The 21,852-nt window shown below is 42.5% G+C and overlaps 1 protein-coding gene across 1 annotated transcript; it reads left to right on the top strand.

Moving 5' to 3' along the window:
• RBL2 (RB transcriptional corepressor like 2) lies at positions 1-19,569 on the top strand. The gene is made up of 22 exons (XM_066327864.1): positions 1-258; positions 1,559-1,689; positions 2,889-3,089; positions 3,777-3,841; positions 7,067-7,195; positions 8,009-8,169; positions 8,271-8,335; positions 9,029-9,215; positions 9,919-10,085; positions 10,587-10,696; positions 11,561-11,664; positions 12,024-12,161; positions 12,370-12,534; positions 12,940-13,051; positions 13,631-13,897; positions 14,154-14,425; positions 14,999-15,175; positions 15,369-15,440; positions 15,801-15,915; positions 16,968-17,170; positions 17,390-17,554; positions 17,950-19,569. Exons 1-22 carry the CDS (start codon positions 64-66, stop codon positions 18,118-18,120), a joined length of 3,372 nt encoding a protein of 1,123 aa, XP_066183961.1. The 5' UTR covers positions 1-63; the 3' UTR covers positions 18,121-19,569.
• The last annotated feature ends 2,283 nt before the right edge of the window (positions 19,570-21,852 follow it).

Below are 21,852 nucleotides of genomic sequence, written 5' to 3'. Positions count from 1 at the left end.
CGGGGCGGCGGCGCAGGCGCGGTGCGCGGAGCGCGGCGCTGCCCCCCAGCGGCGGGGCGAGGCATGGCGGGCGAGGACGCGGCCGGGGCCGAGCCGGGTCCCGCGGGGGGCACGGCCGCCGCCCCCTCCCCGCCGGGCGAGGACGGCGAGACCCGGCAGCGCTACGAGGAGCTCTGCAGGAGCCTCAACATGGACGAGCGCGCCCGCGCCGAGGCCTGGCTGAGCTACCAGAGCATGAAGCGCAACTACACCCTGGAGGTGAGGGACGGGGTACGGGGCCGCGGCCGGCCCGAGGGGAGCGCGGCGGGAGGCGGGGGTGAAGTGCGGAGGGAAGGGACGGCGGTGGAGGCGCGGCGGCCTCTCCCTCGCACCGCCCGGGCCGCCGAGAACAGCCGCCGCAATTGGGAGTCATAGCGGCGGAAAGGTGTTAAAATGGAAGAGCCGCCGTGGCTGTGGTCCGTCGGCTCCCAGCAGTCGGCCGAGGAGCGGCACGGTGGCCTCGGCCAGCGCCGCTCCGCAGCAGCGCGGGGCCCGCGGAGATGCCCAGCGCAGGTGTGAGGTGTGATCGCATTCGTTCGGTATGTCTGGCGGCTTGCACGGCCCGGGCCGGGGGGTACAGGGTGAAGGGTAAAAGGCAAAGGGGTTGTCGCGTCGTTCTTGAAAACAGGAACACGCGGTGACGCGCCCGGGAGCTTCGGAAGCGCCTTTTATCGGTGTCTTCCTATAGCAAAGGTGGCGCTTGTGATAACCGCCGGCGGCCCCCGGCGCTGCCCTCCCGCTGACCGGGCGGCTCTCGGCTCTCGGGGCTCGGCGCTGCGGGCCAGGGGCCGCCCGTGCGGGCAGGAGGAGCCCCGCTCCGGCAGCGCCGCTGTCACACCGCGCACGGGCAGCGATGCTCGGAACAAGCCTCGCCTTGCCCCCGAAGGCGTGCGCTCACCCTCACATCGCGGAGCCCCGTAAAACCACAGCATCGAATTCAGTTTGGCCCCTTGTTTTACCCGTCCTTTTTTTCTACTGGAGTGTTGCTGTCTGATCAAAGACGGAGAATAAAATTTCAAGTGCTCATTAGAATTAATTTCTGTCTTTAGGTACCAGATTGAATAATTGTTCTGCTGTGTAGTACAGAGTAAAATGGAAGCAATGTTTTTCTTTTCCTACTGTGCTATAAGGGCAGAAGAATGTTTTGGTTGCAAGAACTGAAGCATTTTTCTTTTTCCTTTTTGTTTTTAATCCAAGAAGTACAAAATGCTGTAGAAGAATAACAACACTCAAAATGTAATTTCATATACTGAAAATATATTTCACACTTTGAGTCAAATGTAAAATTTATGATGGTAACTAGTAAGGTTAGTTTTGATGTAGTTCAGTGTCTATTTAGCACCTGTTTTGCTGCAGTTAAAAACCCAAATCACAACAAAAGTTTAAAACAGGAGAATAAACTTTCTCACTGGTGGAACTTCAGCTGTTCAGTGCTTTTCCCCGATGTTGGAGTAGCTGAAAAAAAGCATGTTTTTCTTTTCAGTGAAGTTTTTTAGATGCCTGATGTTTTGATTCACAGGGAAATGACATGCATTGGCTGGCTTGTGCCTTGTACGTGGCTTGCAGGAAGGCAATTCCAACTGTGAGCAGAGGAACAGCGGAAGGAAATTACGTATCCTTAACCAGAATCCTGCGCTGTTCAGACCAAAGGTAACTTTTATTCTTGCTGATTTTTAGGCTTAAAACATCCCAAGGAGTGCTCATCACCTTGTGAAATTGGAAATAGAGAATGAAAGCTAAATGTGTTTCTTGTTTCCTGCTTTTGAAGATTGAGTTTATATCCCTGGAATGTTTGTGTTGCAGCTCACTGCTACAGAAGTAGGGCAGCTCCTTTGGCTCAGTACTGTTTGTAAAAATACTGGTTTTCAAAATAAGAGATTGTCTTCCTTTACTCAAAGGAGAAAGAAGCTAGTCACTGAGGAACAGTCAATTTTTGGGGTGTGCAAAGTGTGAACTTCTCACATGACAAACCATGTGTAGTTCACTGGGAAAACATTCACAAGATTTATCTCCATTTTTTCATAAGAAAACTTCACTTTTCATCACATGTTCTTGCTAAAGTCACTAAATGAGGCCAGAATTTGATGAACAAATTTGTGTCAAACTTTATTTCCATTAAGTAAAAAAGAAAAGCTTCTGAAACAATTGACTTTATTTATTACCAATCTCATTGTTTTCTAAAAATTCCATAGATAGTCACAAAAAAAAAAAAAGTTTTTGTCTACTTTTTGTCCTATTTTCTCTATTGTTGAAGCATTGCTGTTGTTTTAAAGAATGCAAAAGCATTTCTCTATAAGCTTTTGTTTTCCAAATCAGAAATTCAGAGAATTGAATGTTGATAAATTGTTTCTGTTATCTGGGCTATCAAGACTAATAACACTGAAAAAGAAGGTGTGGATAAAGAAGCAGAAAAGGAATTAAAGCCAAATTTGCAAAGTGCAATTTACTAAAACTTTAGAGGCTTTTCATACTTTGTAGAATATTCTTAGCATTGTAGATCTCACAGGTTGTTTTATTTAAATTAATAAATTATTCAGAAAAACGAGGCAAGTCTGATTTCAGAATAATCTAACTGTCTGAGTTGATTTTGTCTTTGTGAGAAGATGCCAGACCTGTGAGTACATAGTTAACATGGTTATCAGTCCAGGATCTAAAAATATTTCACGAGCTGTCTGAGCTCATTCACGTTTATGGGTGAAGGACTGGCTCTTAGTTCGTTGTCACGTTTGCAGTGCACCATTTCATCAGCAGTTTGGGCAGTAGAAATTGCACTTTTGTTGAAAATGTAGAGTTTATTTCTGCAGGAAAAACAAAGGGACTTTCTGATCTCACCCATTTGGTATTTCCAGCTTGATCGAGTTTTTTAACAAGATGAAGAAGTGGGAAGACATGGCAAATCTGCCATCCCAGTTCAGAGAGCGAACAGAGAGATTGGAGAGGAACTTCACTGTTTCTGCAGTCATTTTTAAGAAGTATGAGCCCATTTTTCAGGACATTTTCAGGTATCCTCAAGAAGATCAACCTCGTCAACAGAGAGGAAGAAAACAGAGGTGTGTTTCTGTTACTTCCAGACTGATTTTAGAGCATTAACTTCAGTGAAAATATAATGAAGTCTCATGGTTGTTTTAGTTGTGTTTTGACTGTATTTTCATAGTTGTTGTTTATAATATCAGAGTTGGTTTGTCCTTGCTTACAGTAAATTTTTAATCTCTTTTTCAGTTTCAGATCTGACAGGGGCAGGAAATCCCAAACCTGCTGAGTTTATGATGATTTGGGGGATGGGGGAGAGGGGAGAGATTTCAGTCAGGCGGTAGGCAAGGGAAGCACTGGTGTTGCAAAGATGGGAAAGACAGGAAGAATTTGATCCTTTTATGATCTGCATGACTTTAATAACTCACAGTATTGCCCAGTAACTCCCGTGGATTTCTCATAGCTGCAGATCTTGTGAGTATTTTACTTTATAGTAGAAACTTTGTTTCTTTGTTATCCTTTATTATTTGGAGTGCTGTGGATTTGAACTTGCAGGCTGAGACTGTGCCTACACTAAACCTCTTCTAGGTTTTGTGCATCTTTCTGTATGTATTTCCTTTAGTCAGGGTTTTGTGGGAAGGGTGTAATATTTTGGCCACACTGTAGTAAAGCTTAGTTTTCTCTTTGAATTAGTGACTCTTGTATGATGATTTATCAGTTTTGATTTATTGAGCTTATTGTTTTCTTGCTGTATTTTCCTCCAAAAGGCGACAACCATGTACTGTGACCGAAGTTTTCCAGTTTTGTTGGGTGCTGTTTGTTCATGCAAAAGGTAAGGGATCTCAGAGGGATTAAATACAGCAGACATAGTTTTATTAGTCATTATTTTATATCAGTCCTTAAAACACCCAATAGGTGCAGTGTACATATAACCTTTATTGTAAGAGTAGCCTTAAAGCTCATAAGAACAGTAGAGAATTTCAGATCTTTTTCTTAATACTGACTGTTGCGAGAAAAAGGAAAGAACAGGATTAAATCCTCATTTTAGGCTTCAGTTGTTCAGTCATAACATGTATAGTCTAAAATATTTCCTGTTCAAATCTGTGTCTTAAAGAGTTTCCACATGGCTGGGCCTTGTTTCAAGTCCTGCTGTGATGAGTGTTCACTGTGAGTGATGTATAAGTAAGGTTGTGCTTTGGGGAAAGTAAAGACAGGATTGATATTCCATGTGGAGAGAGCATCATTGTAGGTTCAGATCCACTGATGATGTCCAGTAACTTGGGTTTTTTTCATAATATAACATCTATTAGAAGAAAACCAGTATTTTAATTTCTTCAAGGAAAGGGATAAAAGGAATTTTGTTTTGGTTTGGGAGTGTGTGGTGGGATGTGTTTTTTCAAATTTAAAAGTGAATCAGTGTTAAGATTCCCACAGTGTGCTGTGATTTCCTTAACTGGATGATTTTGAGGCTAGGGCAGAGTAGGCTGTGGCAATAGTGAATGGCCTGGCACTAATTTTGTTCAGCACAGAGCTTTGTTTGCAAAGCCTTTCTTTCTGCACTGTGCCACACTGCAGAGGGTTCCTGGCGGCAGTGCTGGACCCTCAGCACCACATCCCTGCACCAAGGTCAGGAAGGGTGTGCTGGGCCACGGTGCTGCACTGAGCACTCCATCCTGTGAGGAAAATACCTTTTTTTAAGGCTGTAAATTCCACCTTAGTGGGCAAGAGAAGTCTTGGCTAAACAAGTATAGTGCTTTCAGCCTGAAACACAGAATGATTTCAACCCTTGTGCCCAGAGCAGAGATAGTGCTGCACTTATTTCCAGTCAGTCAAGACTTCACTTCCTTAGCACAGGCAGGCACCTGAATCGATGAGTAGGTCAGTCTGGAAAATCACAGGTTTTTCTTTTTGGGTGGTTGACAAGGTGCAGAGGGGCCTTCATGGGTCTTCCTGTTGCTAAGTTATTGACTGATATGTTTGAGTAACTGCATCATCAGTTTCAAGTTAATTACAACTACATGTTAATTACAGGCAGTTTCAGGTATGGTAACTTACCCTGTGTGGAATACCATGTTGATAACATAGCTGATTGAATTTTACAAGGAAAAGGAAAGAAAAATACAGTGCACAGAAGCTGTAAAGTTACTAAATGGTTATTAAAGTGTGGCAGCACAAAAATGGAAACTGAGTGTTGACTATTAGGGCATTAGGTGTTGGTGTGAGGTTTTGTGCTGTATGGTTTGGGGCTGGGCAGTAAATCCTTATCACAGCAACCACACATCAGTGGCAGGCCCAGGCTTGTCTGCTCCTGCAGCCCATTGCCTTCTGTTGATGCACTGCACACTAAGGGAGCCCCTTGTTCAGGGGGACTGCTTCAGCATGCTGCTTGTAAGAATTGCTCTCCAAACTCTTCTGTTTCTTTCTTTAAAATTGATGGGGGAAAAAAAAATCTCTGGTTTTTAATTATTCGGTATGAGGTTGTGAAAGGGAGCCTAGTTTGAAATGTCAGCAACAAAAGATTTCTATGGGACTACTGCTACTGTGAAATTGTATTTATTTTTGTGCTGACAGTGAGGATTGCTGTGGTAGTTGTCATGGTTGTGGAACTGAACCTGTGTTATGACAGTTTGAGGATTTTATTGATTAAAGGTTTGCTTATAGTATTTGAGATTTTCATTGCTTTGCTGTGAACCTTTAAGGATTTGGAAATAATTGATAAGTGGGTGAAGTTAAAATTTCATCTAGAGTTCATTATTTTGAATAGTTAAAATTATCTGCATTGAAATTATTTTTCTTCTAACAAACATGGAACCAGAAAAATAGCATAAATTTGAAAAACTAGTATGTTACTGGTAAAAAAAAATAACAGCATAACTGAGAAAAATTCTCTAATCATATACCCATTTCAGTGTGGGCTAAGCTAAGTGATTTGAAGCTTCCCTGAGAAAAAAGGGAGGCTGGAAAGACTAGAAGAGTTATTAGTATTTAAGGAGTAATAGAAACATTATGTTGTGCATAAAAAGTAACAGAATTGTGATTTATGTTATTAGTTAATAGTATAATTTATTTTACCAAACTCTTTCTAGCTATGGCCACTCCTTTAGAGGGATATCATAAACATCAATGAGCTCAGTAAAGAGTAAGACACAACTCTGATTGTAATCTTTGTGAAAGGTGTTAAAAGAGTGAAGAGGTTACAAGGACTTTTTTTCTGCAGGAAGATGAGAGATAAAAAATACTTAATAAACCAGGTCAGAGGTAGGCACATTGTAGCTCTTCTGTAAAGCACAAGAGAAATATAGTTATATTTGTTACTGTTTCTAATGAGTATGCCCCCAGCAATTTTTTTTTTTTTTCAAGAAAACAGATTGTTAAAAAAGCAAATTTGAATTAAGGACAGGTTTATTCTGGGAGTGAGGGGCAGGGGCTGAAGAAGGGAGCAGTTTCTAGACCATCTGAAAAACCTGGGTGTAGCCTTGCCAAAGGTAAAGTTATTTGCAGCTGTTTCCAGCAATGCAGAGTTGGGGAGAAGGGGAGAAGTTGAGTCTCAGAACCCATTCTCCCCTCTTTGGCCTTCAGAGCAGAATTTGCTTCAGGCAGGTGCAGTGGGAATGCAGTGAAGGACGTGACTCTGCCAGGCAGTGGGGCTGCTGCTGCCACAGTTACAGAAGCACATTTTTCTTCCTTGGGGCAGTTTGCATTATGCAGTTTGTGCTGCTTCAAGTTATTTATGCACTGCTTAATGAGATTACTGTGAATGAGGGAGCAGCAACAGCTTATTTATCAGCATTTTGGTAAGGTTTGATTTCAGAACAGTGCAATATATTTGAGTTCTTTCACAATTGTAGTTGTTTCTGAAAAAACATTTTACTTTTATATTTGTTAAATGTTATTGTGAGTCTGCTTTACTGCCTGTGTTGCTAACCAGGTACTTACAGTCACACAAAGTGTTTCCAAGATCCCATTATTGATTGTAATACAAACATCAACGGTCTCTTGGTTAAAAAATTCTTAAGTCCTTGCTTATTTTATGTTTTATGTCTTTCTAATATTGCAGGAAATTTTCCTATGATCAGTGATGACTTGGTCAATTCCTACCATCTCTTGTTATGTGCTTTGGATCTCGTGTATGGAAATGCTCTGCAGTGTCCCAACCGTAAAGAGCTCCTGAATCCTCATTTTAAGGGTATGTTGAAAAGAAGAAGTTGATTTGAAATACATGAGAATTAATGTTTTCTGTATCTGACTATGCAGTTCCATTCCTATTAATGTAGTATGTAATAACAGACTAGTGAATTTGGTCAATAATACATTTGGTCAAGAATTTAATGTACTGTGGAAATACCCTTGAAGGAAGTTCCAGAGTAATACTTTGAGTTAATAAGGGTTTAATGTCAGTGAAGAAGTGCATAATGACACAGCCATCACTGGACACAGTGAGACTGGTGTGTTTTGTGATGGAGCAGTTTGGAAAGACCCAGGGCTCAAATAGGAGATTTGTTTCTCTCTCATTTCTGGATGGCTGCTGTTCTCTGTCTGAAGAGAATGGAAGTGTAAGTTGACTTGATAACCACAAATTCAAATGAATCATGAGAAGTTGCCATTGAATTTCTGATGTAACTCTTCCCAGGCTTGCACTTCATTTTCAGTGCTATACAGGGTTGGCCTTCACTTGTGCTTCAGATGTGACCTAGGACCATTATCTCAAATAAATATTGTAGTTCACCAGTGTTTGATTTTTTTCCTATTAGAATTGATATATGTAATTTTTATCACTCAGTAACTAATGTTTTTAAATCTCTAACTCAGAATTTGCTTTTGATAGCATTACTCAGTTGAGTGGGTATTACATAATTAGTAGTTCTTTCACGGGAACTAATTAGTTTGCTAATTAGTTTTAATTTCATACTACCTTGACTACACAGCATAGAATTTAAGTTTAATAAGAAAGCAGGATATGGATTTGCAGAATTAAATCATACAATATTCTGAATTGTAGGTCTACCTGAAGACTTCCACAGTAAGGATTATAAAGTCTCATCTGATCCTCCCTGCATCATTGAAAAACTGTGTTCTTTACATTATGGATTAGTTTTAGAAGCAAAAGGTATAAAGGAACATTTTTGGAAGCCATATATTCGAAAGCTTTTTGACAAAAAGGTTGGTCAGTAAATTTGTAATGTAGAAAAATCTCTCCTTGTTACCTTCAAAAGCTTCATAAGAAATGAAATGCCCATCTTTTGTTCTTAAATGTCTTTCAGCTTTTAAAAGGAAAAGATGAAAATCTGACGGGATTTCTAGACCCTGGGAACTTTGGAGATAGCGTGTAAGTCCCTGTTAGTGGTTTGGTCTGCAGGAGTGTCCCTCTGTGGCCCAGCTGCACTTGTTACCTGATCTGAGCACTGGTAGCAGCCATGCCTCGTGTGTTCAGTGATGGCCATCCAGCCCTGCCTGCCTCTTCCTGCCGCTGCTGGGGGCTGAGGGCTGCTTGGAAGAGGAGTGGTGCTTCAGGGTGCTGCTACCTGATGTCTGCTTTTATTCTTACGTTTCTCTTTTCTGGATTTTTTTTTTAATATGTGTGTAACTCAGAGTTATGAAAAAGCTGTGGGAGCACATTGAGTAGGAAATGGGAGGGGAAAAAATTAGTTTGGTGGTGTTTAGAAATGTTTAAGGGTAGGACTTACTTTCTTTTAATGATATAAAAATTGTTCAGTGTAGTTTATGACATGATGCTATGTAAATTTTGAGGAGTTTCCAGGAAATAGGAGTTCTCAGTATTTTACTGTGTTCTTCCTGCAACTGGATAAATGACAGGGCATCAGATACACAGGGAAAATAATGTCCTTGCCACTGTCATGTTTAAGCTACTGTAGATCTTAAAGGAGCTTCAATGCTTCACTGATGGTCAAAAGAAATTTGAAGCAGACTTCCCCCAGGCCAAAACTGTGTTCAGAGTGTGAGCAGGTGAACAAAGCAGTCGAAATAAAGAGGGTTTGTCTGTCTTGCCTTTCTGCTGCAGCAAAGCCATTAACAAGGCCTATGAGGAGTATGTTCTGTCAGTGGGAAATCTCGATGAGCGAATATTTCTTGGCGAGGATGCGGATGAAGAGATTGGAACTCTCACGAGGTGCTTGAACACACCTTCAGGAATGGAAACAGCTGAAAGGGTTCAAGTGAAGCATAATTTGCAGCAGCATTTTGACAAGGTGAATATGGCATGGTCTGTGTTGCTATTTTTAGATGCCACCCTCCTTGGCTGCCTATGGAGACAGAAATAAAACACGCTTTGGAGTGTGGGGAGAAAATGGGCAGAGTATTGGGAGCTGGACTTCATGGTGAAGTGTGTATTTGTTAAAAGAAGTTACTGAGTGGTTAGGTAATTAGAAGATGCACTGATTCTGCTGTGTGCTAGTTGAAGGGATATCCTTGATGTTACATTATTTTAATGTGATGGCTTGATCTGATGCAAATAAATTAAAATGCTGATCAAAAGGAATTCTCATGTTAAAGGTTAAACCTGCTGAAAGGATGCTCTGGCTCAGTACACTTTTGCTATGAGCTAGAGCATCCTTTGTTACTTGGGCTTGGAAGGGATCCTGGGGTATGGGGAGGATTTTCGACATTGGTCTAATTGTTTCACATTTCAATTCCAGCATCTGCATTTCAGCATAGGTCACATCCCCTCTGTTTATACAGAACTATTCGATAAAAATATTTGAATGACACAGACAAATTCTTCATTGCTGGCTCTTACCTGAGTCATGGTCTGGTTTGGGCTGCTTGATTAGGAGCCTTTTTTTTTTTCCATAATCCAGAGTAAGAATTCTGCAGATTGATGTTTCTAGGTTATGACCTTTATTAAAGTTTGTAACAGAGTGCATATGGTTATGTGGTTATTTTTTATTTCAGTCCAAATCACTCAGGATCACAACCCCCCTCACTGGCCGCAAGTATATTAAAGAGAGCAACCCCTACGTGACACCTGTTTCCATAGCAACCTACAGCCTGAGCCGCCTGCACACGATGCTGGCAGGGCTGAAAAATGCCCCCAGTGAAAATCTGGAGCAAATACTCAGGTAAATTTGGTGTTCAGCCAAATAATCCTATTTTCTATTCTAGTTTTAATAGCAAACATTAATGCTGAACAGTGTAATTTAAAATATGAGCCAGTCTTTTTCTACTGGAGTAAAATGGAATGCAGAGAGACATTTACATTTCAAAGGACTGTTCTCTTTATTTAGACTCATCTGTCCTTAGAGGCTGATGAACATCCTCCATTTGAAACCCAGCAGTTCTGAGCTTCTCTAACCACAATTTGACAGTATAAAATTTTCAAGAGTTTTCTTCTTGCTTAACAAATGGCGCTACCCAGGAAGTTCACTCCATACTTTAGGAGATGCAAACCGACCTTTATTTTCCGTGTGGATAAACTGTTTTTGCAGTCACACACATTTGGGTCTGTTTGTATTGCTGTGCAGTATATTTCCATTTTTTATGTTTTCAACATATAAAAAATATAGGGTCTTTTTGATCTTAGTAGGAATAATATATTGAAAATGTTCAGGTTTTATTTTCAGGTCATGCTCCAGAGATCCTTCTCAATCCATTGCAAACAGAGTAAAAGAAATGCACGAAGTGTACTGTCAGAGCACTCAGTCTGAAGGAGAATTCAGTAATTTTTCCAAAGGTGGGAAACATTTTGCTTATCCATAAAATGCCTGTAAACACATGCATCTCTTGTAATTAAGTCTGACATACAGGTTGTGCTTCAGCACAAGTATCTTTTCTACTTCTTTTGCCTTTTGGTGTGTTCTTAAGACATAGCAAATTTCAATGCTGTGTAAAATTTTATAATCAGCCTTAGCTTGAATCACTGGAATTTGATCATACTTTCAGCACTAGAGAAGTGAAATTAAAAGGACTTTGAAGTGTACCACTTTTTCTATCAAATATAAGAATCTTAGTGATGGCAAGGATTTTTGTGCTGGTAGAGAAAAATGTGAGTAACTGTTGTCTTTAAAAACCCAACAGCAACTTTGGCTTACATATGAGGATGGATTAGTACAGGTATTAAAATCCTGCCAGTATAAACACAAAAACATGATTTGCCAAGTGTCTTGTTATCTGAAGTGCCTGAAGATGGATTGAATATAAGGAAGATGCTCTTGACCTTGTTTCTTAACAAGGCCTTCCTTTGTTCTTGTCAGCTTTGTTGCTTCAGTGCTTTTTGTTGCACAGTGGAAGGTGCTTTTTCTGAATATGAATTGTGTTTATCATAGCAGTGTTAAGGATTGTTCTTATTACATGGCCATGTCACCAAAATCTGAGTTCAGTAGCAAATTATTCTGCTCTGCATTCACAAGTCAGGGCAGTGGAGGAGAAGGATTCCTACATTACCTTGAAATGACGTAGTTTAGTCCTGAAAGTATTGTACCCACAGCAGCACAGAAATCCACACAAACTACTGTTGTGTTTCTGTATCCGAAGATGAAGACTATAATACTTTTTTTATTGTGTTTTACAATATTGCTTCTATTTAAACTTCCTGCAGATGTTGCTAGTAAACATTTTCGTCGTGCTGAGATGCTCTACTACAAGGTGTTGGAGTCAGTCATTGAGGAAGAGAGAAAGAGACTGAGAGACACTGACTTATCTGTAAGGAAAACTAATCAAAGGGTACCTCATTTTTAAAGTTGGACCTGCAAAAAAAGAACGTAAATGTAGAGCAGAATTGTCAGCTATTTAAAATGAGGGTAAATCTCTGAGAAGAACCCTGTTAGTACATCTGAATATCTAGGAAGGAAGAAAAGAGGTTCAAGAAATAGCGTTTGCAAACACAGAGGTAGATTAAATTTTTAATGAGCAAAGATGGCTCATTTTGAACTCTGTTCTGTCCATTAAAAAATAGCTTCACTTTTTGTAAGCTTGAGAATCTTACTGTTGAGACAATAAAAGTGTTTTATTGTTCTATAGTTACACTGTAAAATAAGCTTTAAAATTTGCAACTCTTGCAGGCAATACTGGAGCAAGATGTGTTTCACAGGTCTCTGCTGGCGTGTTGCCTGGAGATCATTACCTTTACATACAACCCACCTGGAAACTTCCCATTTGTCACGGAAATATTTGACATTCCAGTTTTTCATTTTTACAAGGTAATGTGTTTGATAGCTAGAAATGCTTACAAAGTCCTGAGTGCTCATTGACCTGTATGACAACCTAGGGTTGAGTCATAGTAATGCAGCTTTCATATTTCTAATAGTCTATTCCTCCTTGAAAATCAAGTACTGGAATTAGATCCTTGTTTAAAAAGGAATCTATGAAACAAGTACCTTATGTTGATCATAATTGTCCACTGCACAGGTAATTGAGGTTTTCATTAGAGCAGAGGACGGCCTTTGTCGTGAAGTGGTAAAGCACCTGAACCACATTGAGGAACAGATCCTGGAAAGTATGGCATGGAAACGGGAATCTGTGCTCTGGGACAGGATCAGAGAGAATGAAAACAAAGTTCCTACTTGTGAAGAGGTGAGCACATCTTTGTCTGTGCTTTCAGCTACACAGCTTTCATAATCACACAGGACTTTGTACCCTGAAGGAGAGGCCTTACATGTCCCAGTAAGTTCCACCAGCCCAGCCCATCAGTGCAGGGAAAGCATCAAATGCAGTGTGCCCTGGCCTGGTCAGGGTCATCTCTATGGAGACATCTGCAACAGAGACAGCAGCAGAGATGATTTTCACCCAGTATTCATATGTGTCTTCCAGTGCACCACAATCACTAGTGGTTTTGTTTGGCTTAGGGTAAATTTGTCACTTTTCTTGTTATTTTTCCAGAGTTTTCCTGTTCAAAATTTGTATTGAAGTAGCTTCTAAAAGTTTGCTATGTAGTTAATATGTGATACAGACACCCCAATAAAAGGATAAATATTTTAGGTAATGCCACCTCAGAACTTTGAGAGATCTGCTGGGAACAGTGCTGTAGGTTCACCATTGACGCCACGGCGAATAAACGAGGTTCGTGCTGAAAGTGGAGGACTGGGAAAAGGTGAGATTTTTTTTAAAGCAGAACTTGCTGTACATTGCTTACTTAGATTAAATTATGTAAGGGAGGAAGCTGCTTTAATGCCAATGTAGTTAGCTGCAAATACATTAGTAAAGGTATTTGTATTGTAACTCAGAGTTGCACCAGAGGTCTAAGACTGGTCGATTCATTGAATCAGTGTGAGCAGTGCTGCTTTGATGGGGTGTTCTCAGGTGATGGATATGAACAGCACAGGTGTATGTATGTGCTAAGCAGTATTTATACATGCACACACACAGCTTCCACTCTGATAGGTTTGCTTTATTGTTATACTAGAAAAGAAGCTCCACTATATATTAAGGGACATCTCAAACTTTTTCCACTAGAAAAAATAAAATATAATACATGAACTTAGAAAAATACTAGACAGAACATTATTGAAGATAAAGTCATCTCTAAAAGCAATCTGTGTTTTTAAAGATTTTTTCCTGAGGAGCTTTGCATGACATGTTTTGGTTTGCATTAGATTTCCATCACCTATTTGTAAAAGAAGGGATTATGAAACGAGCTAAATCTCTCTCTGTGTGTATTTCTCCTGCCCAGGCCTGTCGTCCCCTCCAGCCAGCCTGTATGACAGGTACAGCTCTCCCACAGCCAACCCCACGCGGCGGCGCCTGTTTGCTGACAGTGACAGTGGCCCCGAGGGGGGCCCGGCCGTCAGGGTGCCCCCACAGCCCGTGGTGAGCACGGTGCCTGTGCAGAGCCCTGAGGCCGTGTCTGTGACCCCTGTGCCTGGACAGACCCTGGTGACAGTGGCCACGGCCACTGTGACAGCCAACAACGGGCAGACGGTGACGATACCTGTGCAAGGTGAGGGAAAAGCTGCTGCAGAACCATTCAGCCTTGTTCCATCTGGGTGTTGAAACACAGCCAGGGGGAACTGCTTTAGTATGGAAACCTGACTTAACTTCATTATGAAGTTTCCAAAGTATTTTGATTAACAATTTCATTTATAATATACTAAATATCTAGTTATAAGTAGCTAATAAAAGTACTGAATTATTTTTAAAAACGTAAAACCGCACACAGCTTGCTCTTACTTCAGGCTCTTTTTGTTACGTTACAGGTATCGCCAATGAAAATGGAGGAATAACTTTTTTCCCCGTCCAAGTAAACGTAGGCACGCAGCCCCAGGCTGTGTCTGGGCCCATGCAGCCCCTGAGTGCCCAGACTCTGGCTGGCACCCTCAACCCTCAGATGGCTGGGGCAGCCCTGCAGTTGCCAGGCCAGTTAACAGTGCAGCAGATCTCCCCTGGAGAGCAGAGACAGAGCCAGCAGTTGAGTGCCACGGCTGCCAGGCCTCGCAAGATGGGCTCACTTGCACTCTTCTTCAGAAAGGTACTTCTTGATCTATGTTTGCTTTGCTTAGTTCTTATTTTGGTAAACCTGCAGTAATTTTAAAAATTACCGGCTATAATAATGAGGGCATATTACATTTAATCTTTACCTTAATTATTCATACACACCTGAAGAGTGGTTTTCTCCTGGAGGCCACTTCTCACTAGAAAAGGAGTGTGGTGGCACATCAGGACATGGAAATAGATTGTGTACCTGGCCAGCAGGTTCTCAAAGGTGTCCCTTTTCTTGAAGGCTCTTCCAGAGAAAGAGAAGTCTCAAAAGTTCACTTTTGAGACTTTCTGCTTTATTCAGTACAGGGATTGCTGTAGGCAGTGCAGTGCCCTTTCTGTGCTCAGGACAGCTTAAAATTTAAGCTTCAAACAAATGTTTCCTTAGCACTGACACTACTACTGAGAATGGCTGTGCCTTGTAAGCAAAAAAGTTAGTTTTAGTTAATTTAGTTATTCTTCTCTTGTCTTAGCATTAGCACAAGTGTGCAAGTCTGAGGTACTCTTTTTCTGGGTCAGAAGAGCAGTGTTGCTGTTGCCCTGAGCACAGTGTCCAATGTCACAGGTGTATCACTTGGCCAGTGTTCGACTGAGGGACCTCTGTGCCAAACTCGATGTGTCTGATGAGCTGCGCAAAAAGATCTGGACATGCTTTGAGTATTCCTTGGTGCACTGTCCTGAAATCATGATGGACAGACACCTGGATCAGCTGCTGATGTGTGCCATCTATGTCATGACTAAGGTAAAGTGGGAACAAAGAAAAAGCAAACAAAAAATTCCTTCAATATTATTATTTAATATTAATATTAACTCCTTAATATTCCCAATAATGCTTCCTCAAAAAAACCCAAACCAACAAACACACGGAACCAGCCCAAGACAAAAGATGCAAAAACCTGCAGAAAACCAGAACCTTTTCTGTCCCTCCCCTTTAGGTTACTAACGAAGACAGATCATTCCAGAACATCATGCGCTGCTACCGGACACAGCCGCAAGCCAAGAGTCACGTGAGCACAGTCACTGTTTAACCATGTGGGATCTTGTTTATTAAATGCCTTCATTCCATTTTGGGAACAGAGCACTTGGCAAAGCAGCATTTCATACCAGGGGGGATGCAGTCTATGAACCATTCTCAAAAGAGAGTGGTCATATCCAAAATCCTGCTCTACTGAAAGTATTTTATGCTAAACTGTACCTAAAATAGAAAATGTTCTTTACTTAAAACATAAGGAGGCAGTGGCCATGGGCTATTACTCCTCTCAGGAGGCTGTATTGTGCCCTGCAGGAAGCAGTTTGGTAGCACAGTGAAGGTCTGGCAGCAGACATGTCCTGTCTGGGTGACTGCTCACACCGCTGTGTCCCTGCAGGTCTATCGCAGTGTCCTCATCAAGGGCCGCCGCCGCCGCCACTCAGGCAGCAGTGACAGCAGCAGCCAGCAGAACTCACCCACAGACAGGAGCAAAGACAGGAGCAAAGAAAAAAGTGAGTGACTCCAAATGCCAGGTGTTTGGCTTTTGTTCCATTTCCAAAACTGTGTGCGTGAACTTAAGTAAGATTTTGTGTCGTTTCACCCCAAACAGTTCCTCCTTGGGTAAACATAGACACAATTAAGAGTACATTGATAACATTTAAGAGTTGTTCTAACTCAAAATTTTTATTGCACCCACTCTGACAGTTTCAAATCGCTCCCCACTTGCACTTACCTGAGGAATTTGCTGTGCTGGCCTGAGCGGAGTTCAGCTCACACACCAAAGAACTTTGGAGTCTTTGCAGACTGAGGAAATCTGGGCTAGCCCAGGTTCACGGTTACTCTTATCACAGCCACAGAGCTGCAGCAGTTTCTTTTGTAGCACTGTCTGTCTGCAGTGATAGGAACACCACCCACAGCCTTGATTTTGGCAGAGTTGACAGCTCTGGGGATTCTTCCCTTGATATGTGAACTGACGCATTTTCCTTGAATTAACTTCTATAAAGGAAACTGAAGAAGTGATGTTGTGTATTCCTACCAGCAGTTTTCAAGGTAATTTAATAGATGATGGTAAAAGCAATAGGTATAAGTATTTAATGTCAGAGGGAGGGAAGGCAAAAAAATACATATATTTTGCAACTTCCCACATTAAATTAGCAGGAAGTAATGCTAAGCCAAGTATTTCCCCTACTGACAAAAAGACTACCATACTTTTACTTTAAATGGTGCCAGGTGCCAACAAGAAAGTATAACACAGATGCTGGAAAAGTGGAGTTTCAGCACTTTTTAATATTGTCATGCAACTCAGCTCCTACAGCAAATCCTTGCAGTTTATCCAATAAGAAGTTAGAAACCAACAATGTTTTTGTGTAAGGGATAAGACTCAGTGATCAGAAGGGGCATCAGTGCTGGTGGCAGCAGGTTGCTGGTCCCCTTGCCCTTGAGGGCGGCTGTGTGTGGCTGTGTGTGGCTGTGTGTGGCTGTGTGTGGCTGTGTGTGGCTGTGTGTGGCTGTGTGTGTGTGCAGGGCGCTGCCCGCAGTGCCTGAGCCCTGCCCCGCCCCGCAGGCAGCCGTGACTCCAGCCCGGTGATGCGCTCCAGCAGCACCCTGCCCGTGCCCCAGCCCTCCAGCGCGCCCCCCACGCCCCCGCGCCTCAGCGGCCCCAGCAGCGACAGCGAGGAGGAGGAGCGAGGGGACCTCATCCAGTTCTACAACAACATCTACATCGAGCAGATCAAGGACTTCGCCCTCAAGTACACTTCAAATGCAGTGAGTCACATTCTGTGCTTTTCCCTAATAGCCAGAGCTTTATCTCCTGACCACGCAGTGAAATTTCCTTAAATTAAAAAATACTAATCAGGCCTAATAACAGACCAAAACTTGGACTTGTAGTACATCTGTGCGCTATGAAATGTGTGGAAAAGCCTTGCTGCAGTGAGCCCTGAGCTCAGGCTGCAGGTGCTGAGGGTCTGTGTTGTCTCTGAGCAGACGGAGTCCCCCCCGCTCTCGCCGTACCCGTTTGTGCGCCTCGGCTCCCCGCGCAGAGTGCAGCTCTCCCAGCACCACCCCGTGTACATCTCACCACACAGAAACGAGGCTGCCCTCTCTCCGCAAGAGAAAATATTCTACTACTTCAGCAGCAGCCCCTCGAAGGTGAGACCAAAGGGTTTCAGTTTGATTTTTTAATTCCTTAGCTGTTTTTTGGTTTTGGTAGTAAAATTAGAGCAGACTCTACAACACGACATTTTGTTTACCTTGTTCAACACACATCACCACCTAAGGCTTCTCAAACTGCCCGTGCAGCTGCCACAGCTGCAGGGCTGGATGGGCCTTTGAGCTCTGCATGCAGACACACAACAAAGTCCCTTAAGACTTACTCTGGTAAGGGAAAGACCCAGTATAGTGATGAAGAAAATAGCTTAGTACAGAACAGATTTCCACAACACTACTTGTCCAGTCCCACTGCAATGCATCTAACACCAGTTCACACCATACTGGGCACTCACAAAATAGTGAGAGCTAATCCTTCTGCCCTCTCCTCCCTCCAGAGGCTAAAGGAAATCAACAGTATGGTTCGAACTGGAGAAACACCCACAAAGAAGAGGGGCATCCTCTTGGAAGATGGAACTGAAGCCCCAGCCAAGCGAATCTGCCAGGAGAATCACACGGCTCTGTTAAGACGACTCCAGGACGTAGCCAATGACCGAGGGTCTCACTGAGCCTGCACAGCTCCTCCCTCCCTTCCTGGGCTGGGCCATGAGGGGACACAGTGCTGGGGACAGGACAATCCATCAGACTCCCCAACACAACCCCAGGCCCCGCTTAATTAAGCTCTTCACAAGGCAAGTGACCCCTCTGCAGCCTTGCCTGGAGAACACAGCTGTGGGCCTTGCAGCAGGTATTTACAGCTTTGCTTTGCTCTAGTCAGTGCTTCACCCTTGTGGCCAGGCAGGTCCAGGTGCCTCAGCACAGAGCCCTGCACCAAAGTACCCACAGGCAGGATTCTTCACTAACCCCCTCACAAACTAACAGCTTAGGAGTAACATTCTCACACAGTCCTGTCCTGCTTGCAAAGGGACAAGGGGAAGTTGGATGGATGGATGAACTCTGTCCATATTCAGGGTGTTCTACATGCCTTTGAGAAGCATCATGGCGTGTGTGGCCCTTTGCTGTACCAAGGGAGGTGATTGTGTTGATCAGTTTGAGCTGTGCAATGTTTCAAAGTGAACGCCTGTTCCCAAGGTGACACTTGGGGTGGGGCTGTGAAGCATCATGTTTAAGGCAGATGAATTTTGCTGTATATTTGCAATGGCACTTTCTAAATGTGAATATTTTTTGCAAAGGCCGACTTCAGCTGCCTTTCTGTAGTGAAACAATTTGACTTTTGTATTTATTTCAGTCTGACATCCCATTGCTCCTCTTGTCAGCAAATGGTATTAAGAATTGATTGTAACTCGATGTATATACAGCAGTGAATGCAGGAAGCCAGGGATGTGTGCTTTTTTCAAGGAATTTTATATGCTTCTTGCTTTTCTTGATAGTCAGGCACTGTAGGCCTTGCTCACTCAGTAGCAGGAAGGTGGTGCCCATCTCCTAAAACCTATACTTAGATATTTTGTTTGTGTTTAAAGGACAGGGCTTGGGAGGTGGCTTTTGTGTTTTGTTTTTGTAAAAGGCCTAAACCAGGCTGCCTGGGAGAAATCCCTCCCCTACTACCAGGATCAGCAGGTGGTGCACATTACACTTACCACTTGTTTTCATTTTAAATAGGTCCAAAATACCAGACTTGTTAGGAAAGCATCAACCCTCTCCCACAGTACAGGATGCCAGTCCTCTGCTGGGGAGAGGGTGTTCCTCATGTAAAATGTGGCACACTCAGGTTCTAGAAGGCTTTCTGAGGAAGCTAAAAGCCCTGTTTTCAGTCATTCCTGCCCTTCTGACTAATAGGAAAATTTAAGACTTAATTCCACTGTAAATTCAACTAAATTAAAATAACGTTTTTTCTTACCTGCGTAACAAAAAGCTGAAGTCCAGAAGTTGTGTAGATGTTTCTGTAAAAATATTTATGGAAGTGTCAGACAATTCTTGTTGTTACTATAGTCCATTTACTTCACTTTGTATGAAAATACTGCAATTGTATTTTTCAATAAAGACTTTATAAACTCAAAGTTTCATGTTTGTGTGTGAAAAAGCATTGTACGTGCAGAGCTTGAAAGTCTGCAGCAAGGACTTCAGTCCCACACTGCAATTAAAGGTTTAAAAATAAATAAATAATCACATCTTAGTCACGCCACAAAGGAAAGGATTTATTCCTGCCCTGGTTTAGTCACTGTGGTTGTGCCAGGGAATGCCCCAGCTCCAGCTGCTGCTCCCTTGGCAGAGGAGGAGGAAGAGGGTGGCTGCCTCCATGCACAGCCCAGGAGGGCTCCAGAACAATCTGCTGGCCCTGCAGCAGCTTTTAACACAAGATCTCCCACACACTGACAGCAGAATAATTTCCTGTGTGCTGCATACTCACATTTCAACTGAGGGAAGACGTTCTTCTAAATGTTCTGAGGCAGTTCAGAACAGCTCTGACCACCAGTAGCCAGTGCTGTATTTGTACAGCAAAGAATGCACTGCTCTTCCCCTGCCTTTTTATCTAGGGGGCCTGAGACTATTTCATCAACTGCTGTTCCTGTCCCTTTCTGAAAAGAAATTGTTAAGTTATCCTCACCTGTCAATAATAATAAAGATAAAAGTTAAAATTTCTACTTTGAAGAAAACGCTAAAAAATATCCAACACAAAACCCCAACTTCGACAGAGGTGTCTCAAAGGAAAAAAAAAGGCAATGTAAACTTGCTATTAAGAAAGAAAAATGAAGCAGCTTCAAATCATTTCTTTCATGACTTAGAACAGTTTGATTGGAATCCATCTGCAGCCTCAGCAGGAAACTCCACTGGTGTAACTTACAGATCCTTTGGAAATGTTCTTTAGAGTGTTCAGAATTTCAAAGATAGTATTCAGAAACATCCCCTTATCAAAGTATTGGCTAGACCTTTCTCTTTCATCAAATTATGTACCTGTTCTAGGAAAACCAGCACAAGCCAGGAGAAAAGAATTTGATTTCCATGGCACTGTTTCAGTACTTGTTCACCTGCCTTGCTCCTGGAACTCCTGGAACGTTTAATACACACAAATCTGATCACAAAAATAGACAGCATTCTCTCCCCTCTCCCAGTCTATTAAAAGAATAATTTTTCCGATTATTTATTTTAAACCCAAAATAATTCTACATTCCCTAAATAAATAAAATTATTCTCAATGAACTGCTGTTAGCTGGATTTAACTTGGGGCAACCCAGCCTAGTGACCAGCCTTGCAGGGATCTGTGACAGCTCAGAGAAAAACAAAACTGACTCCAGTAACCATACTTCCACATCACTGTCCTGTCATTCCTGCTGGGCATGGCTCTGGCCAACTGTGCTGCCTGGCCAACAGCAGCACTGGCAGCACAGACTAAAGACTGGCCAAAGATCAGAAGAGATTTAACTTCTATACCTTCACCTAAGCTGAGGAAATGTGCATGTCAGTGATAACAGATGCTTCTGAATAATCATAAAACTGAATAAAGAGGAGCTGTCAGAGTCTGTTTTAGCTCCAGGCCTGCCCCTGCCCAAGCAGTTTGTGTGCTCAGCACAAGGCCAGGCCCTTCATCTGCTTCACACCACAAGTCCTTTAACTAAAACCTTGCCCAGGATAAATCTGAAGCATTTCAATTTCAGCTTCAGCCTTTCCAATAAAAGACAACAGCAGCAAGAGAACTCATTTCACAGTATTTTAGTGGCAACACTCCAGGCCAGTACATGCACCCTGAAACTTTAACCACATCCTTTTCCTTGAAAAGCACACAGCAGCACTTTCCCAGGCAATACAAACTCACCTTCAAATCAGTTCCTCCATTCCTGTCTTCTACTGCAAATCTGATCAGGCACAGGGCAATTCCGAGGCACTTTCAATTCCTCACAATCTGCCAGGTGTCCAGAATACTGAGGCTATTGGGACATTAATGCCACTCAGAACACTGACACAGGCAAGTGCCACAAAGCCATCTGGTTTTCCTGTCACTGAGTGCATGACACTACTGGGAAATTCTTTGTCTATTTCCTCAGAAGCCAAGAATTGTTCTCAAAGAGAACAGTTTGCAGATGACAAGTGAATTTAACATGTCAGATAAAAACAAAACACAAAAACACTCAACACAAACCCCCCATCACTGCCCACCCTCCTCAAACACCACAAGTCACTTCAGGCTTTGAAGCTCCAAGGCAGTTGGTTGGCACTAATGCCAGTAGTACAAAGGGAGTCAATGGAAAAGCAGCCCAGGTCCAAGGGGTTAACACTACCGGTTTTCATAGGACACTCCTGGGAGGCAAGAAAAGGCATCACACCAGGCTGTGGCATTAGGAAAA

Source organism: Sylvia atricapilla, chromosome 12 (assembly GCF_009819655.1).
Source record: "Sylvia atricapilla isolate bSylAtr1 chromosome 12, bSylAtr1.pri, whole genome shotgun sequence".
Lineage (NCBI taxonomy): Eukaryota > Metazoa > Chordata > Aves > Passeriformes > Sylviidae > Sylvia > Sylvia atricapilla.
The sequence above is the reverse complement of the archived record's forward strand: the minus strand, read 5'-3'. Positions and strand labels throughout refer to the sequence as shown.